At 54.7% G+C, this 18,131-nt stretch overlaps 6 protein-coding genes across 6 annotated transcripts; 5 read left to right on the top strand and 1 right to left on the bottom strand.

The window, feature by feature from the left end:
- Window positions 1–148: 148 nt before the first annotated feature.
- On the top strand, window positions 149–1,661 carry F5144DRAFT_641410 (uncharacterized protein; the record flags this gene model as incomplete). Its single annotated transcript, XM_066792766.1, has 5 exons — window positions 149–192; window positions 296–375; window positions 451–1,152; window positions 1,209–1,534; window positions 1,592–1,661. 5 exons carry the CDS (start codon window positions 149–151, stop codon window positions 1,640–1,642), a joined length of 1,203 nt encoding a protein of 400 aa, XP_066646450.1. The 3' UTR covers window positions 1,643–1,661.
- Window positions 1,662–2,252: 591 nt separating this feature from the next.
- Window positions 2,253–4,386, top strand: F5144DRAFT_115714 (uncharacterized protein). The gene is made up of 2 exons (XM_066782167.1): window positions 2,253–3,038; window positions 3,113–4,386. Exons 1-2 carry the CDS (start codon window positions 2,731–2,733, stop codon window positions 4,221–4,223), a joined length of 1,419 nt encoding a protein of 472 aa, XP_066646449.1. The 5' UTR covers window positions 2,253–2,730; the 3' UTR covers window positions 4,224–4,386.
- Window positions 4,387–5,795: 1,409 nt separating this feature from the next.
- F5144DRAFT_115755 (P-loop containing nucleoside triphosphate hydrolase protein) lies at window positions 5,796–11,229 on the top strand. The gene is made up of 7 exons (XM_066782168.1): window positions 5,796–6,127; window positions 6,200–6,332; window positions 6,401–6,590; window positions 6,663–10,512; window positions 10,567–10,640; window positions 10,695–10,909; window positions 10,981–11,229. The coding sequence occupies exons 1-7, from the start codon at window positions 5,993–5,995 to the stop codon at window positions 11,205–11,207; spliced, it is 4,824 nt and encodes a 1,607-aa protein (XP_066646448.1). The 5' UTR covers window positions 5,796–5,992; the 3' UTR covers window positions 11,208–11,229.
- Window positions 11,230–12,275: 1,046 nt separating this feature from the next.
- F5144DRAFT_627004 (AAA domain-containing protein) lies at window positions 12,276–13,213 on the top strand. Its single transcript, XM_066792281.1, has 3 exons — window positions 12,276–12,591; window positions 12,677–12,822; window positions 12,897–13,213. The coding sequence occupies exons 1-3, from the start codon at window positions 12,406–12,408 to the stop codon at window positions 13,087–13,089; spliced, it is 525 nt and encodes a 174-aa protein (XP_066646447.1). The 5' UTR covers window positions 12,276–12,405; the 3' UTR covers window positions 13,090–13,213.
- A 312-nt stretch (window positions 13,214–13,525) lies between these two features.
- Window positions 13,526–14,474, top strand: F5144DRAFT_483944 (inosine triphosphate pyrophosphatase; the record flags this gene model as incomplete). The annotated part of the gene is made up of 5 exons (XM_066785412.1): window positions 13,526–13,711; window positions 13,809–13,882; window positions 13,951–14,132; window positions 14,271–14,304; window positions 14,375–14,474. The coding sequence occupies 5 exons, from the start codon at window positions 13,526–13,528 to the stop codon at window positions 14,472–14,474; spliced, it is 576 nt and encodes a 191-aa protein (XP_066646446.1).
- Window positions 14,475–14,496: 22 nt separating this feature from the next.
- On the bottom strand, window positions 14,497–16,612 carry F5144DRAFT_115584 (peptidase family C78-domain-containing protein). Its single transcript, XM_066782166.1, has 7 exons — window positions 16,352–16,612; window positions 15,822–16,298; window positions 15,667–15,757; window positions 15,507–15,611; window positions 15,243–15,454; window positions 14,993–15,176; window positions 14,497–14,933 (listed from the first exon to the last, which is right to left on the bottom strand). Exons 1-7 carry the CDS (start codon window positions 16,433–16,435, stop codon window positions 14,674–14,676), a joined length of 1,413 nt encoding a protein of 470 aa, XP_066646445.1. The 5' UTR covers window positions 16,436–16,612; the 3' UTR covers window positions 14,497–14,673.
- Between the last annotated feature and the right edge of the window lie 1,519 nt (window positions 16,613–18,131).

Below are 18,131 nucleotides of genomic sequence, written 5' to 3'. Positions count from 1 at the left end.
TAGCACAAGGGAAGCCACGGACCCTCCATCGTTCCTAATTTTTTACTACTTCTCCCCTCCGCGTCACCGCCGATCGACTTTGGCGTATCCAAATTCATACCCCGACCATCTCAGAAATCATCGCCTTGTCGACAGAATAATCGTCGCCATGGCCGAACCCATCAAGAACAAGCGGCCCGACCCCGCTGCTCCGTACGTCCCCGCTTGGCAGCGACAGCCTGAAAACATCACCGGTCGCACGCTGTCGCACGCTGCCTCTCTTGATAAACACGATGCTGACCTAGGTTCATTCCAGTACCCCCCAGAACACACCGGCAAATGCTGCTCCCATCTCGTCGCATGCCCAGCAGCCGGGTGTTTCCAGCATCAAGGAAGGTTAGTCGCTATCGGCCGTCCGCTGCCCAACAGGACCCATCTGGCACCCATGTACTGACTGCTCGATAACAACAGAGGAACTTACCGCCGCCTCCATTTTTGCCAAAGACCCCCGCCTTGTATCGCTGATTCAGGGTCGCCTCGGCTCCCTTGTCGGCCGGTCGTCCGGGTACATCGAGTCACTCCCCACTGAGGTTAAGCGCCGTGTCTCTGGCCTCAAGGGCATCCAGAAGGATCACTCCAAGCTGGAGGCCGAGTTCCAGGAGGAGGTCCTGCAACTTGAGAAGAAGTATTTTGCCAAGTTCACTCCTCTGTACGAGCAGCGTTCTGCCATCGTAAATGGCAAGACCGAGCCCACCGATGACCAGGTTGAAGCTGGTGAGGAGGACGAGGAAGAGGAGGAGGGCGCTGCCATCAAAGAGGAGAAGCCCGCCGAGAATGCCGAGAAAGTTTCGGGTATCCCTGAGTTCTGGCTCTCGGCCATGAAGAACCAGATCTCATTGGCCGAGATGATTACCGATCGCGATGAAGGTGCCCTCAAGTCACTAATCGACATTCGGATGGAGTACCTCGACAAGCCCGGCTTCCGCCTCATCTTCGAGTTCGCCGATAACGAGTACTTCACCAACAAGATCATCACCAAGACCTACTACTACCAAAACGAGAGTGGCTATGGCGGCGATTTCATTTATGATCACGCCGATGGTGACAAGATCGATTGGAAGGCAGGCCAGGACTTGACTGTGCGCATCGAGCAGAAGAAGCAGCGGAACAAGAGTGAGTTTTGTTTGTTGAGCCATTCACACGGGGGCACAACCGCTAACACACACAAGCCACTAAGCAGACCCGCATTGTTAAGAAGACTGTGCCTACCGAGTCTTTCTTCAACTTCTTCTCCCCTCCAAAGGCCCCGAATGACGAGGATGACGATGCCGCCTCCGATATTGAGGAGCGTCTGGAGCTTGACTACCAGCTTGGCGAGGACATCAAGGAGAAGCTCATTCCCCGGGCGATCGACTGGTTCACCGGCGAGGCTCTTGCTTTTGAGGAGCTTGATGAGGACGATCTTGAAGACTTCGATGAGGACGACGATGAAGACGAGGATGACGACGATGCCAGCGATGACCATGATGACGAGGAGGAGTCGGAGGAGGAAGAGGTGAGAAATCCCAAACCTCCCCCCCAAACTCTGTGCTAACCTTTTTTTCTTCTTCAGGATGACGGCACCAAGCCCAAGCAGGAGCCGACTGAGTGCAAGCAGAGCTAAACGGTCACCTTTTCACCGCGACAACTTACCGTTGTTCTTAATCGAGGCATCGAGCCCGCGGGCCCGTTATTTGGGCCTTATCGCACATGATCCCCCATTGCACACGGCACATCGGGGACGGGCTCTGGCTTTGATGCACATGCGAGGCTGTACACGTAGCTAAGGGGGGACAGATCCTAATATGAGGAGGGCGTCGGAACCTGCCCACTTGCATCAAAGTTTGGTTGTTTTCTATATCAAAGCTATCCGAGGGAGTTTGACTTTGCGCCCTGCTTGGCGATTTTCCCAGCGATGGCATAGACGGTACTAAAAAGGGAACCGCACATGGGCATGACAAGTGTCTGCTTGGTGGGAAGTTTCGGCAATGGGAGCAGAGGCCGTAGTGCTGAGTATTTGATCGCAGTATTCAGAGCAGTGCATTACACGAGTTTAACCCAGGTACTGTGGGTGGCGCATGTGAAGTGACGGAAGTGACTCCGGGATCGGTGGCTGGGAACCCAGTGCTCCGGTTCGGAGTTTCCCCCGAATAAACGTGTAACCTGAAACCCGATCCAGTTTCCCAAGAATCGGGATATATTTAATTGCACAGCAGGTGACACATTGAGGAACAGTTCCCTCCCCTGTCGCGATATCCTGTTTTCCCAAATTGTGTGAAGTAGTCATTGTGTATAACTACATTTTTTTTAAGCGGTTCGATATTAACTAGAGGAACTTGAGTTCACAAACAGACCCAGTAGTACTAGGGAGGCTCAGGGAGAATGAGGCAGTAAGTCAGCTGAATGGCCACCCAAGGCCACGGGTAGAATAGCGGTAAAAATACACTGGCGGTTAATAAGAGCAGGCCGTGGGTAGGGGAGGTGGATGGGATGAGAGGAGTCAGCGGCGTGTAATGGAATTCCGTCATCCAGAAAGATTTTCCTTGCAGTGACTCAACCCCGCTATAAAACCACAACCCCACCATAACATCCCACCGTGGGGCCTTCTGTGACAAACAAGCATCCACAGCCCTTTGACACATCGACCCAGCGAGAGAGCAAATATAAAATATTGGGCATCTTCCTACCTACTTCAGTTTCGGCTTCTTCACCATGACGACTCCAAGAGACATTGCGCGTTCCTCGCTCGGCAACGCCGTTTCATACAGCCTCGAAGCCGCATCCCCCACCACAGCCTTCTATTCACCTCCAGCAAGCCAGGGCAGCTTCATGGCGGGGTCTCTCACTAGCAGAACCGCCGCTACGGCCAAGCAGCTCAAGCCCTTCAACGCCGGGGACATCAAGATCCTACTTCTGGAGAATGTGAACCAGACCGGAAGAGATATCCTCGCGGCTCAGGGCTACCAGGTCGAATTCCTCAAGACTTCGTTGCCAGAGGACCAGCTCATTGAGAAGATCAGGTGAGTCTTTTCTGTTCCGTATTCGGAGCCGGGTTTTTACCTCTGAAGTAAGCTCAAGACTCACGCCCGCGCAGGGAAGTACATGTCATTGGCATCCGGTCAAAGACAAAACTCACAGCCAAGGTTCTTCAAGAGGCCAAGAACCTCCTCGTCGTCGGCTGCTTCTGCATCGGCACGAACCAGGTAGACCTGGACTATGCGGCCAAGCATGGCATTGCCGTCTTCAACTCGCCCTTTGCCAACTCGCGCAGCGTTGCGGAGCTGGTAATTGCTGAGATCATCACGCTCGCCCGCCAGCTGGGTGACCGCTCGCTGGAAATGCACCGCGGCACCTGGAACAAGGTGAGCGCCAAGTGCTGGGAGATCCGCGGCAAGACGCTGGGTATTGTCGGTTACGGCCACATCGGCTCGCAGCTATCAGTCCTCGCCGAGGCCATGGGCATGTCAGTCATCTACTACGACGTGCTCACCCTAATGGCCATCGGCTCGGCGCGCCAAGTACCCACGCTCGAGAAACTCCTAGAAGAGGCCGATTTCGTGACCCTCCACGTCCCGGAGACACCCGAGACCAAGAACCTCATCTCCACCAAGGAGTTTGAGAGCATGAAGACGGGCTCGTACCTCATCAACGCCAGCCGCGGCACTGTCGTGGACATCCCGGCCCTCATCAAGGCGATGCGCGCGGGCAAGGTGGCCGGCGCGGCGCTGGACGTGTTCCCCCACGAGCCGGCGGCCAACGGCGACTACTTTGTCAACAACCTCAACACGTGGGCCGAGGACCTGCGCGGGCTCAACAACATCATCCTCACGCCGCACATCGGCGGCAGCACCGAGGAGGCGCAGCGGGCGATCGGCGTCGAGGTGGCCGACTCGCTGGTGCGGTACATCAACCAGGGCATCACGCTGGCCAGCGTCAACCTGCCCGAGGTGACAATGCGCTCGATAACGCTCGACGAGCACGACCACGCGCGCGTCATCTACATCCACCGCAACGTGCCCGGCGTGCTGCGCAAGGTCAACGAGATCCTGGCCGAGCACAACGTCGACAAGCAGATCTCGGACAGCAAGGGCGACATTGCGTACCTGATGGCTGACGTTAGTGATGTCAAGACCCAGGATATCAAGGACATCCGGGACAGCCTGGACTCGCTCAACTCACGCATCCTGACGCGCGTCCTGTACTAGAAGACAGGCCGGCGCGCGCAAGAGGGAGAGGAAGATAGCGAGAGGGCTTTGGAAATAACTACATTGCGAGCTGACTAGCCGATGTTGTTGTTGATGGGCGTCCTGAAAATGGACGGAAGAAGTTCAACATGTTCGGCTTGTTTGTTTTGCTTCAACATAGAACTTGTGTTCTGCCTGCGCAGACGGTAACTAAAACTTGGCTCAACCATCCAGCGAGTAGGACTTTTGCATATATAACGGGGGCCGGGCAAAATATATATCTCTTTCGAAGCGGTCTCTCGAGTCTCCCCATTTAGTGAATTGTGTTTCCCGAGATCTTGTCCCCATGCGGTCTCGGCCCGAAGGTGGGAGGGGACGTGCTGCACCTGAAACGGGCCACAGAGAATTCCCCGGTCTGGTGGGGATTTTTCAGGGGCTTGCAGACAGGCGAGAATGCGCATTCTGCTGGAGATGGCAAAATTATAGAATTGAGTGTCTAGTGTAGATTTCTAGAAGTTAGTGCAGCTACAAGTTTTTGTCTTTTCTTTTCTGGTCGACTACGCTGTGTACGAAGTAGAAAGGAAACGTTGTCTCGCTGTGAACCCTGGGGCGCCCAGGACAGTGCAAGGACAGTGCAAGAGCGGTCTTGGCAAATGGTGGGATGTCGAATTGCTGGGCGGTGAGATGGAAATTCCCACATGGTTGGGGATCGAGCGGAGGATGCCCCACTCTTGCAGACCCCTGCTTCTCAACCCCCGCTCTTGAATCTTTCTTTCTCTGGCTTTCTGTTTGCTGTCATTGGGGAATTGCTACGATGCAAAGAAGTAATAAGTTGGGCTTTGATGCCACTTTCTCACATTCTGCAGGCTAGTCTTGTCTTGTTATGTACAGATTATAGCCATTACAAAATCTCCCCGTTCTAAGAAAGAAAGGGGATGGAGGTGTAGGTGCAGGTGCAGGTAGTCCGTGGAGCCCCGGGGATAGCGCATAACGGAGCGAGTCAAGGATCATGAAGACGGGGCGGGTTGGTCAATGATCTGAGAGCGTTTCTCGTGCTCAAAGATCATAAATCAAACGGGAAATCTGACATTACCGTCCCGTTTGCTTGCAGATGTTTCAACGGCAAAGTTTCTCTGTTGCCCAGCCGCCCAACAGACATCGCCCAACTTCAACGTTGCAGCACATGAAGTTGAGTTGCGTCGGGTGCTCACACCCGTTCAACCTCCACCTTGGCCTGTCCGCTGTAACCCAACCCCCAGAGTCCGTGCTTTTGCACCCGCTTTACGGATTGTTACGCCCAGCTCACCTATCAACGCACAACTTACAGCACACCCATGGCATCTCTTTTTTCCCCCAACCCCTGAGCATGAACGACGGCCATCCCGATATTCTGTAATCTTTTTTTCCTGGGAGCTCTATTCGCTTCTCGCTCGCTCTATTCCCCAACCACCCACTTTCTTGAAGTTGTTTGAATGAGGTTGGCGACGCGGTCTTGCAAGAGCGGAGACGGGATTACCGCCGAAATTTACATTGTTACCAAAACGTTCCCTACCCTTTCATGAATGCCTTCGCCAAGCAGCCAGCACATCCACCCACTCCCATCCCACATCTTGCATCTCCTTCCAGCTGCACCGCCGTCCGACAGACTGCGATCCGCCTCGCATTCCTGAACACGGCGCCGACTTTTCTGCTGGCCGACCACGACGACAGCTGGCTCTTGAAGCCGTCAATACCACGAATTCGCTCCTCCTCCACCGCCTATCCCATTGCACAACCCCCAATCGCGTCCAATGTCGGAGAGCTATGATGTCGGCACCAGAGCGTGGCAGCCCGACGCGACCGAGGGCTGGGTTGCGTCCGAGGTTATTAAGAAGACGGTAGACGGGTCAAAAGTCTTCCTCGAGTTTCAACTAGAAAATGGCGAGGTACGCATTCCATGCTTTGCGCCGCACCTGGTTCAGATCGTTGACCGGGTCTCTCTCTCTCTCATGCTGTAGACCAAAAAGCTGGAGGTCTCCTTGGAGGCTCTCCAGTCCGGGAACGACCCATCGCTACCGCCTCTCATGAACCCGACCATGCTCGAAGCTAGCGATGACCTCACAAACCTCTCGCATCTCAACGAGCCTGCCGGTACACCAGACCCGTCCTTACCCGGTTGTTGGGACACACAAGATGCTAACTAGCTTGGCGCCAACTAGTCCTCCAGGCCATCCGTCTCCGATACCTCCAGAAAGAAATCTACACATACTCAGGTATCGTGCTAATAGCGACCAACCCCTTTGCCCGGGTCGACTCGCTCTATGTTCCGGGCATGGTCCAGGTATATGCCGGGAAGCAGAGGGCTACACAAGCGCCCCATCTTTTTGCTATTGCCGAGGAGGCCTTCATGTATGGTTCTGCGCCGGCTGCGGGCTCTGGAATACCCGCGGGGTTTGTGGGCTGTTGCTGACCATTCCGCAGGGACATGTTGCGTGACGGCAAGAACCAAACTGTTGTCGTTTCCGGCGAGTCCGGTGCCGGCAAGACTGTCAGCGCCAAGTACATTATGAGATACTTCGCGACAAGAGGATCCCCCGACACGCCGGGCTCGAGGACGAAGAGGGGCCCCGAGGCCATGAGCAAGACAGAAGAGGCCATCCTTGCCACAAATCCCATCATGGAAGCTTTCGGAAACGCAAAGACGACCAGGAACGACAACTCGTCTCGCTTCGGCAAGTACATCGAAATCATGTTTGACAAGGAGACCAACATCATCGGCGCTAAGATCAGGACGTACTTGTTGGAGCGGTCAAGATTGGTCTTTCAACCGCTTAAGGAGCGGAACTACCATATCTTCTACCAGATCGTGGCCGGCATGTCAGACAAGGAGCGCCAGGAGCTTGGCCTGCTACCGGTTGAGCAGTTCGAATACCTGAACCAGGGTAACATGCCGACCATTGACGGCGTGGACGACAAGGCCGAATTCGTTGCGACCAAGCAGTCTCTCAAGACAATCGGCGTGAGCGACGCAGACCAGGCCGATATCTTCAAGCTGCTTGCGGGTCTGCTGCATTTGGGCAACGTCAAGATTGGCGCGGCGCGGAATGACAGCGTACTCTCGGCGACGGAACCTGCCCTGGTGAAGGCTTGTGAGATTCTCGGAATCGATGCTACCGAATTTGCCAAATGGGTTGTTAAGAAACAGCTCGTCACTCGCGGTGAGAAGATCACATCCAACCTGACACAGGCGCAGGCCATCGTCGTCAGGGATTCCGTCGCCAAATTCATCTACTCGAGTATGTTCGACTGGCTGGTCGAGATCATCAACCGGAGTCTTGCGACGGAGGATGTGCTCAACAGGGTCAGCTCGTTCATCGGTGTGCTCGATATCTACGGCTTCGAGCATTTCGCCAAGAACTCGTTTGAACAGTTCTGTATCAACTACGCCAACGAGAAGCTGCAGCAGGAATTCAACCAGCACGTTTTCAAACTCGAGCAGGAGGAGTATCTGAGGGAGCAGATCGACTGGACCTTCATCGACTTTGCCGACAACCAGCCTTGTATCGACTTGATCGAGGGCAAACTGGGCATCCTTTCGCTTTTGGACGAGGAATCCAGGCTGCCCATGGGTTCCGACGAGCAGTTCGTCAACAAGCTGCATCACAACTACGCCGCCGACAAGCACAAGTTCTACAAGAAGCCGAGGTTCGGCAAGTCGTCCTTCACCGTTTGCCATTATGCTGTCGACGTGACGTACGAGTCGGATGGGTTCATCGAAAAGAACCGGGATACAGTTCCGGATGAGCACATGGCCGTCCTTCGCGCCTCGACAAACAAATTCCTCGGCGCCGTCCTCGAAGCAGCGTCGGCTGTGCGAGAGAAGGACGTTGCGTCGGCGAGCTCTAATGCAGTGAAGCCGGCGGCGGGCAGGAGGATCGGTGTCGCTGTTAACCGCAAGCCGACACTCGGTGGCATCTTCAAGTCCTCGCTGATCGAGCTCATGAACACCATCAACAGCACCGACGTTCACTACATCCGCTGCATCAAGCCGAACGAGGCGAAGGAGGCCTGGAAGTTCGAGGGCCCCATGGTGCTGAGCCAACTCCGAGCTTGTGGTGTACTGGAAACAGTCCGCATCAGCTGCGCAGGTTATCCTACGAGGTGGACCTACGAGGAGTTTGCTCTACGATACTACATGCTAGTACCCTCAACAGAATGGACTTCAGAGATTCGGGAAATGGCAAACGCGATCTTGACCAAGGCACTCGGCACTAGCACAGTTAAGGGCATGGACAAGTACCAGCTAGGCCTCACAAAGATCTTTTTCCGAGCCGGCATGCTGGCTTTCCTGGAGAACCTCCGCACCAACAGGCTCAACGATTGCGCCATTATGATCCAGAAGAACCTCAAAGCCAAGTACTACCGCAAGAAATACCTGGATGCCCGCGCCTCCATCATTGCGTTCCAGGCCACGACAAGGGCCTACAAGGCCCGGAAGTCGGCGCAAGAGATGCGGACGGTCAGGGCTGCCACCACGATCCAGAGAGTCTGGCGCGGACATAAACAGAGGACGCAATTCCTCCGCGTCAGGAACGACATCATTCGCGCCCAAGCTGCCTTCAAGGGCTACCTTCGGCGCAAGGAGATTATGGAGACCCGCATGGGCAATGCTGCCCTCATCATCCAGCGGAGCTGGCGGTCAAGGAGGCAACTCCGAGCATGGAGGGACTTCCGCAGGAAGGTCGTCATTGCCCAGAGCTTGTGGCGCGGAAGGTCTGCTCGCAAGGAGTACAAGGTCAAGCGTGCTGAAGCTCGCGATCTCAAACAGATTTCGTATAAGCTCGAGAACAAGGTGGTGGAGCTGACGCAATCTCTGGGTAGTATGAAGGCGCAGAACAAGGAGCTCAAGACGCAGGTAGAGAACTACGAAGGCCAGGTCACCATCTGGAGGAACCGGCACAACGCCCTTGAGGCGCGGACCAAGGAGCTGCAGACCGAGGCCAACCAAGCGGGTATCGCTGCTGCCCGTCTCGAGGCCATGGAAGCTGAGATGAAGAAGCTCCAAGCGAGCTTCGAGGAGTCAGTGGCCAGCGTCAAGAGGATGCAGGACGAGGAGCGGCAGCTCCGGGAATCGCTGCGTGTTACGAGCACGGAGCTCGAGACTGCGCACGAGGAGAGCCAGCGCCAAGAGGCCGATAAGAATTCGCTCCGGCAGCAACTCGCTGAGCTCCAAGAAGCGCTCGAGCAAGCCCGGCGGGCTGTTCCCGTCAACGGCGAGCTTGCCAACGGCCATGCACCCGCCCCCGCCGCACCTCCCGGCCTTATCAACTTGGTGGCAGCCAAGAAGCCCAAGCGGCGGAGCGCGGGCGCCGAGGTCCGTGAGATTGATAGGTACAGCACGACCTATAACCCGCGCCCCGTCTCTATGGCAGTGCCCGGCGGAAACCGGCAGACCACCATGTCCGGGTCGACCTACATTCCTGGCGTCGACAGCATCGAGCTGGAGCTCGAGTCTCTGCTTGCCGACGAGGACGCTCTTCACCAGGAGGTTACTCTGGGTCTCATCCGCAACCTCAAGATCCCGTCGCCCACGGGCAACCCGGCGCCCTCGGACAAGGAGGTTCTGTTCCCGTCGTTCCTCATCAACTTGGTCACGTCAGAAATGTGGAACAACGGCTTTGTCAAGGAGTCGGAGCGCTTCCTCGCCAACGTCATGCAGTCCATCCAACAGGAAGTCATGCAACATGACGACGACGAGTCTATCAACCACGGCGCCTTCTGGCTATCCAACGTGCACGAGATGCTGTCGTTTGTCTTCCTCGCCGAGGACTGGTATGAGGCGCAAAAGTCGGACAACTACGAGTATGACCGCCTACTCGAGATCGTTAAACATGATCTGGAGAGCCTCGAATTTAACATCTACCACACCTGGATGAAGATGCTCAAGCGGAAGCTCAGCAAGATGGTCATCCCCGCCATCATCGAGTCGCAGTCCCTGCCGGGCTTTGTAACGAATGACAACACCCGGTTCCTGGGCAAGCTCCTGCAAAGCAATAGCCAGCCGGCATACAGCATGGACAACCTGCTGTCGTTGCTCAACAACGTGTTCCGCGCCATGAAGGGCTACTACCTCGAGGACGCCATCATCATGCAGACCACCACGGAGCTGCTCAAGCTGGTCGGCGTGACGGCCTTCAACGACCTGCTGATGCGTCGCAACTTCCTCTCGTGGAAGCGTGGCCTGCAGATCAACTACAATATTACCCGTATTGAGGAGTGGTGCAAGAGCCACGAGATGCCCGAGGGCACGCTCCAGCTCGAACATCTGATGGTGAGTAGCCCCATGATTGCATTAGCAGGATAACGGTGCTAACCCTCATTTTAGCAAGCGACAAAGCTTCTCCAGCTCAAGAAGGCTACCCTGAACGATATCGAGATCATTCAGGATATCTGCTGGATGTGAGTTTTCCTTTCTTGCCTACCATTATGGGCTCTCATTAATTGTGTCAACAGGCTCTCTCCCAACCAGATTCAGAAACTCCTGAACCAGTATCTCGTCGCCGACTACGAGCAGCCCATTAACGGCGACATCATGAAGGCGGTCGCGTCACGAGTGACGGAGAAGAGTGATGTCCTCTTGCTTCCGGCTCTCGACATGGATGATAGTGGGCCGTACGAGATCGCCGAGCCCAGAGTCATTACTGCTCTGGAGACATATACTCCATCTTGTAAGTTCCCGTCATTTACTCCCAACCCCCAATCCCGGTTTCGGAATCCACGCTAACAACACCCCAAACAGGGCTACAAACCCCGCGCCTGAAGCGCCTCGCCGAGATTGTCTCGCAACAAGCCATCGCCCAGCAGGAGAAGCTCGAATACGGCTCTGAGATGGGCGACGAGGGAGAGGACGAGGGCGGATACGACGACGGCCAGAGCGCCGGCGACATGACCCAGGTCGACCAGACCGAGCAGGCCAGCCAGGCCAGCCGGCCCACGAGCATGACAGCAGCAGCGGGCGCCGCTTAGTCGGCGGCCTCGACTGCTACTACTACTACTACCGCGACTGCTTCTATGCGGACCGGCTCGTCCGTTGCCGTTGCGGCTGGCCCGTCCATGATGCAACCCATGCCCACGCCCTTGGTGCTGCCGAGGCAGAGAGGGGGGAGGCAAAGGCCTGTCGCGACGCTCCTTGGCCCGTGGAGGGTAAATGGGGGTGGAGATGATGCGAGCAGGGGTGGGGATGGTGATGATAAAGGTGGTGGTGGTGGTGCGGGTACGGGTCTTGTGGGAAAGGGGTACAAAAGGTTGAGGGACAGGAGTGGGAGTAGGTGAGAGGGGCGGGCGGTTGGCGGTTGGCGGTTGGCGGTCGGAAATGGGGAAAGCGGGGAATTTTATCAGAGGTTCTTGTTTTCGTCATATTCTCTCTCTGTTGTGGGATTATCTACGAACCTGGGACGATGTGATGTGCTTTTTTGACTGGCTGACTACCTACCTAGCCTGGGGATGGATATTAGATGTCGCTGTTTGTTTGCTTGCGTTCTGGTCTCTCCTCCCTGTAACATGTCGCTTCCCCTTGGGCTCTCTACGTTTGCTTGGTTGCTTGCTGCCGCTCCCCGGGTTTTGTTATGAATGCATGGTAGAGAGAGGGGCCCGGTATGCATGGAGGTCGGTGGGTGGATGTAATGAAGAGATGGGACACAGGTAGGTGTTCCTTGCTGATGATACATGGCAGCTGCGGGTGGGAGGTGAGGTGGGATAAAATGGTCGGAGTGTGGAAAGGCTAGAGGAGGGAGTAGAGAAGGTGAAGCTCGATGGATGAAAGGGACAAGGTGATGATGCCCTGAAGGTAGTGCACTTCGGGCTGGGATTTGGGTCAATCTAGCGGGTAAGAAAAGAAAGAGTTAAAACTAAGCACATAGTATACAATTTCTTCTAAATTTATCTCGAAAAGGTCAAGACTGGAACCATCCGGTTGTCTCTGTTGTTGCTCAACTCATCTCGGAAAGTATGAACACAGTGGGGATTTATGGCGCCGCACATTAAACCCCCCAAAATGCAACACAGCAAAAATATTTTTGGGCGAAACAGACAAGAACCACTCACCACTTACACCCGCATCACCCTTGTTCAAGAACCATCAACACCCCACCCAAAAAGCAGCGAAAAAAAAAGACAGAAGAAGATCACCAAGCCTGAGAAAACAGAAAATAAAAATACTCCCAAGATGTCTCGCAGCCTCCCCAACATCATCATTACGGGCACTCCCGGCACCGGCAAGACAAGTCACAGCGAACTGCTGGCCGAGCGGACGGGGCTCAGGCACATTTCTGTCAACAAGGTGGTCAAGGACAAGGAATGCCATGAGGGGTGGGACGACGAGTTTCAGAGCTGGATTGTGGATGAGGATAAGGTGGGTTTTTCTTTTCTGGCGGGTTTGGGGGTTTCTCTTCAGTTCACTTAATGCTTGGTTGGATGATGCTAATCTGCAATAACAGTTGCTCGATGCCATCGAGGAAGACGCCAAGCAGGGTGGCTGCATAATAGACTGGCACGCGTGCGACCTGTTCCCCAAGAGCTGGATCGACTTGGTGGTGGTGCTGCGGGCGGACACGGCGACGTTGTATGATCGCCTGAAGGCGAGGTAAGTCGACCCGTTTTCCTCCCCTTGCAGCTTCGCAGGTGAAGTGCTGGAATCCGTGGCTGACATAACTTCAGGAAATACTCCGAGGCAAAACTCCAGGAGAACATGGACTCGGAGATTATGGAGGTGCTGCTCCAGGAGGCCAAGGAGTCGTATGATGAGGAGATTGTGGTTGAGCTACAAAGTGTGGACACGGATGGGATGGAGAGCAATATTGAGAGGATCGAGCAGTGGTTGGACCAGTGGAAGAAGAACAACGCCTCATGAAGACTGTTTAAGGGGGCTTAGAGGCCGGAAAATTCGGCAGTGAAATAGTTGAAAAACCTTCATGATGAGCTCTCAAGACAAAATCATGAGATATGACATGACCCGTTCATCACTGCGGGCGGACCTCCCACCTTCAATCATTTCCCATCAAGGTATCGATATGTTCACACATAACTTTTTAAGTGCCCAAGGCCAGATAGTTTGGTTCTCCTGTAGGAAAGTTAAGTACCTATGTAGCAACCGGGGCCAAAGAAGGAAGGAGGTCCATGAAAGATTGGTAATTACCTTAAACTTACCGTTCTAAATACCCTCCTCCAACCCCACCCCACTAGAGGGACCTGGTATCACCTGAAATCACAGCCCTTCAATAGAAACAACCTCGACAACACTAACACATCTGGACCAAAAAAGACAATACAACGAAACAGACCTCAAGATGACGACCCCCACAGCAGCCCGGCACATGGTCAACTTCATAACAGGCAACACCAACAAGCTATGCGAAGTCCGGGCCATCCTGCAGCCAGCCATCCAGGTCGAGAGCCAAACGCTGGACCTGATCGAGATCCAGGGCACGCTCGAAGAAGTCACGCTAGACAAGTGCCGCCGGGCAGCCGATTTGGTAAGTAAAAACACAACCCGTTCCATTCCCCCTCCATCTACCCATGGTATATTTCTACATACACATCCCAGAAACCCAAACCAACACCCCCCCACAGATCGAAGGCCCCGTCCTCGTCGAAGACACCTGCCTCTGCTTCAACGCCCTCAACGGACTGCCCGGGCCATACATGTACGCAAGCCCCCCCCCCCTCCTACTCCAAGCAGTCATAACTAATCCCCCTCCCCTCCCCCCTCCAGCAAATGGTTCATGAAATCCCTCGGCCACACCGGCCTCAACAACCTGCTCGCCGCATACGAGGACAAGTCGGCGCAGGCGGTGTGCACGTTCGCCTACTCGGCCGGCCCCGGCCACGAGCCGATCCTGTTCCAGGGGATTACGGACGGCAAGATCGTGCCGGCGAGGGGGCCGGGAGATTTCGGTAGGTTTTGCTTGTTTTGCTTTGCTTTGCTGTACTGGATTGCGGTGTTGGAGGGTTTGTGGTGGGGGTGGTCACTCGACCTTGTGTTGTGGTGTGTGAGAGAGTTGAGAGCTAATTCGCGGTGGGTTACGACGGCAGGGTGGGACGCTATCTTTGAGTACGAGGGGCAGACGTAAGTTGAATTCATTCAGCCCCTGAGGTGAATGTTAATTCTATGAGGGAGAGGTTGCTAATGGGAATAGATATGCCGAAATGGACAAGGCGGCAAAGAACAAGATCTCGCACCGCTACCGGGCGCTGGCCAAGCTCCAGGAGTGGTTTGCAAAGGAGATGGCGCCGTAGAAGACTTGCGGATTAATCAATGGTAAATGCAAAACGCGAACAACATGTAAGCGAACGCCTGCTGCCTATTGCTTTGCTATGCTGAGAAGGACTCTTGAATCGATGGGTAAGACGGGGTTCGTTGAATCGAGTACCAGACTAACCGCTCCGGTGCTACATATTAGACCGCCTGCGGCCCGGGTAGTATTCTTTGAGGCCGTCAGTATACGTTCAGGGTAGGCCAGATAAACATTGCGGGTGGCAGGGGTACAGACTTCAACAACTCAAACTCCTTGTACGCTTTGAGGTAGCGACTCCCCCTCCGATACGGCTTCAGCGCTAGATCTGGCATGGGGTGGGTGAAGGTCTTGCCCACGAGGCGCACAATATACGATGAGTCGTGAAAGGAGGGGTCGAAGACGATCAGCTGTTTGGAGCCATTTTTGAGTTTCTCAAAGCCGACGATAGTAAGCGAGTGGCCTAGTCAGAGATCAATTCAGCGCTCGGCAAACAGTTGTGTGCGTGAGAAGGGCATTTACCGGCATGCTGGAAGTAAAGTGGTGGCAGGTTGGTCTGACGAATTTGTTGCTCGGGATCCTCGACGCCCGACTGGAAGTAGTTCTCGACATATTCCATGAGCAGCGCCTCGGACTTGCCAGGCTCCTTGTGTTTAACCCCCTCGGCATCGCACGGGATATCTAGGAGACGGAACACGGCCAACGCCTAGTGAATTTTAGTCATCCAGGTTTCATGGCACCGAGAGACGGATTAGCGGGATATGTGACGTACCTCCGGCGTGCCAATGTACTTTCTCGTTCCCCTGATTCCACCTGTCTCGAGGCGGCCTTGAGGGTTGATACCTTGATCCCAGGCCGTCTCGACCCATTCTTGAATTTGGAAAATGGACGGGATAGCACCGTGGAAATGTTCATGGCCCTTAAGCCTGGCATCAACGATACACGAGGACAACATCTGGATATTCCGGTAGCCACAGAACGCTCCTACGGGATTGTCAATTTGCGAGACTTGCTCACCAGGGGTCCTAGGACTTACCCTCACGCTTCAATTTTGAGACATGCTGTACGGACGGATGGCAGAGATAAGCGTACTTTGTCGACGGGCTCTGCCCCAGCAGCAGCGCTAACACAGAGATGACACCTGTTGTTGTTAACCAAGAGAGTTGGTATGGTGGGAAAGGGTGGATGTGGCTCACCTTGAGACGTGACCTGGCCGTTCTTCTTGAGCATCGCTACCAGCCAGTCCGGCATACGGTCCTCGTGTGCGTATTTCCCGAGTTGGGCTTTCTGGAAGAACATGAGCCGGGCCCGACGGAACCGAAGACGTTGTCAGCCGGAAGGGAACACTTACACCAAGCCGTTTACCGCGGTTGGAATGACCTGATGAAGCATCCTCATTCTGTGACCGTCTTGACGACAGAATCTTGTGGGCAGTCGATGACCCAGGCATCCTGAGCAGCCGTTTCCAGGCCGAGACAGCTGTGGCTTGGCGGTCGCTCTTCTCGGGTTCACGGTCCGATCGACGGTGTCTTTCCGCCTCGCGATGAGCCCTCGACGGCCCAGAAGGAGGAGGTGCCTCAGTTTTGGCATGCGGCACCGGCACTGACGCCCCTTCTTCCTGGAGGTGATGACCCGATTCTTCGGAATGGAGCTCAAGGTGGTAGTCCAACTCTTGGAGCAGAAGAATCTCCCCACATCCGTCAATAGGACACTCAACGTATGAAACGTCTTCAGCAGTGCTGGGTCTGGTAGACGAGTTGTCGTCTTCTTTCACACCAAAATGCGAGTTCAAGTCCCCTTCACCTTCGGGATGGAAGGTTTCCATGTGCTGGTACTGTTAGTGCACCGAGGGACTCAGCATCAAATGTCAGACAAACTCACCAACAGTATTTCATATTCGCCGGTTCCGTTGGCCCCATTTTCCCACCCGCAAAAGGGACACACCATTGCCTTGTCCTCGGCCATTTTCTTTGTCCGTGTCAACTCTCTTTGTTCGGACTCGGTACCTTGGCAACTGGCGCAGTCTCAAAACACACGCACCATTGACGGTCGAGCAACGAGATCATAACGCTATTGGGAATTATGGAATGACTTGTTTTGGGCGAGAGGCTGGGCAAGCCCGACCAACCACGCAAAATCTGCGGCAAAAGCTGCGAGTTGCGAATTGCGAACTGCGAACTGCGAGTTGTGCATGAGCCAGCCCATCAGGCAGGGAAACAACAACCGGCTGGCGCTGGCTTGCCTTAGGTAGGTTGTTGGGCCGGCCGGCTCTTTCCCCTTGCCCTGCCCTGGAAAAGAGGCATCCTTTATGCGGTTAGGGTCAAACCCCGCACCGGAGGTCTGGCACCAAAAGGAAAGATTTTAGGTTTCCCCCTGTTTTCGGAGTTTCCGAATTGCCATCCTGTCTTTCTGCTGTGAATCGCCGGCACCGATACTCATATAGGTTCCGTAAGTGTAACCCGCTAGGGAAGCGATTAGGTCCCAGGGACGGAAAGTAACCATGGTGGACACGACCATTTAAGACACGCGAGCGAGACAAAGCAACCTTATTGCGTTTAGCGTTTACTCCACTCACAGGCCGCTGCGGTAGCATTACCCAAATTAGTTAGCTTGACCGATTTCCATGAACGGGTTAGGCAATCGAACACCGGCCCGTTTCAGCCAGAAGCGGGCCGTTTTGACATGGGCGACAGACCGGCAACAGCTGTAACAGGCCGATGTTCGATTGCCTAACCCGTTCGAGCGCTGCATAACATACGTTAACTTTCTTTCTTCTTTTCTGTAATCGCTACGAAGACACAAGCAACACATGGCTCATCTACTAGGTGTGTGTACCCGCGGCCGAGGACTTGGATCCAAGGAAGTGAGTATATAGCACTTATTCACCGGTATGCAGACGTGTGACGAACCTACTCCAGGATCCTATCCTGTTAGGGTTCAGCTTCGTTGAAGGTAATCTCTCGAGGATGCTTAGGTTCGGTGCAGCCAAAGGGTGCACAACAATAGACTTGCCTCAACAGTAGGCTTGCGAGCTTGTAGCGAACTGTAGTTGTGATTGCTAACTGGAGAACTCCCAGAGCTCTCCAGAACGGGTGACTATATACCTATCTAATTCCTGGGTGCTCAGTCTGCTCAGTCGTCGAGCACACTGAGCACGCTGCTCACCTTGCTCAGTCGTCGAGCACACTGAGCACGCTGCCCACCTTGCTCAGTTGCTGAGCGTACTGAGCAACTGCTAATTGGTTATACTAACGATTGGCTCGGGGCGTCCCGCGCCCCACTTCATCCGGCACAGTGGTTGTGACAAGACGATATACCTGTGAACCATGGAGCCTGACCTGGTGACAGGGGATGAGTGAGATGTGATGAGAATTAACTGCTTACTTGCTTAACCCTCTTCCCAAGATTCTATGGAACGCCGATTAGCGAACTCTTGTGCTACTGCGGCTGTCGGCTTGTAGCCCACGTCCCGGCACTCGCCCCGGGTTCCGACGGTAACTGTAGATCAGACAACTGATGACTGCCCTTTCCGGACAAATTACAAACCTTGATTTGTCGATTCTATCTCCGAATGCTCTTAACTCCATTTCCGCGGGGGCGCTACTTTAGCAAGGCTTATCTTACTCACGGACCCGCATGTTTGGATCCCGGAAGCCTAGAA

Source organism: Chaetomium tenue, assembly GCF_020726465.1.
Source record: "Chaetomium tenue strain MPI-SDFR-AT-0079 chromosome Unknown F5144scaffold_2, whole genome shotgun sequence".
Taxonomy (NCBI): Eukaryota; Fungi; Ascomycota; class Sordariomycetes; order Sordariales; family Chaetomiaceae; genus Chaetomium; species Chaetomium tenue.
Note: the sequence above shows the minus strand (reverse complement) of the source record. Positions and strands in the feature narration are given on the sequence as shown.

What these genes read in the sequence shown, in the direction of transcription:
- F5144DRAFT_627004 (XM_066792281.1), top strand. Translation starts at nt 12,406, where the DNA reads ATGTCTCGCAGCCTCCCCAACATCATCATTACGGGCACTCCCGGCACC. An exon ending in GGATTGTGGATGAGGATAAG is followed by an intron (nt 12,592 to 12,676) that starts GTGGGTTTTTCT and finishes CTGCAATAACAG; the next exon opens with TTGCTCGATGCCATCGAGGA. An exon ending in TATGATCGCCTGAAGGCGAG is followed by an intron (nt 12,823 to 12,896) that starts GTAAGTCGACCC and finishes ACATAACTTCAG; the next exon opens with GAAATACTCCGAGGCAAAAC.
- F5144DRAFT_115714 (XM_066782167.1), top strand. Translation starts at nt 2,731, where the DNA reads ATGACGACTCCAAGAGACATTGCGCGTTCCTCGCTCGGCAACGCCGTT. An exon ending in CAGCTCATTGAGAAGATCAG is followed by an intron (nt 3,039 to 3,112) that starts GTGAGTCTTTTC and finishes ACGCCCGCGCAG; the next exon opens with GGAAGTACATGTCATTGGCA.
- F5144DRAFT_115584 (XM_066782166.1), bottom strand. Translation starts at nt 16,435, where the DNA reads ATGGCCGAGGACAAGGCAATGGTGTGTCCCTTTTGCGGGTGGGAAAAT. An exon ending in ACCGCGGTAAACGGCTTGGT is followed by an intron (nt 15,758 to 15,821) that starts GTAAGTGTTCCC and finishes ATGTTCTTCCAG; the next exon opens with AAAGCCCAACTCGGGAAATA. An exon ending in CGGCCAGGTCACGTCTCAAG is followed by an intron (nt 15,612 to 15,666) that starts GTGAGCCACATC and finishes TAACAACAACAG; the next exon opens with GTGTCATCTCTGTGTTAGCG.
- F5144DRAFT_115755 (XM_066782168.1), top strand. Translation starts at nt 5,993, where the DNA reads ATGTCGGAGAGCTATGATGTCGGCACCAGAGCGTGGCAGCCCGACGCG. An exon ending in TTCAACTAGAAAATGGCGAG is followed by an intron (nt 6,128 to 6,199) that starts GTACGCATTCCA and finishes CTCATGCTGTAG; the next exon opens with ACCAAAAAGCTGGAGGTCTC. An exon ending in GCATCTCAACGAGCCTGCCG is followed by an intron (nt 6,333 to 6,400) that starts GTACACCAGACC and finishes GGCGCCAACTAG; the next exon opens with TCCTCCAGGCCATCCGTCTC.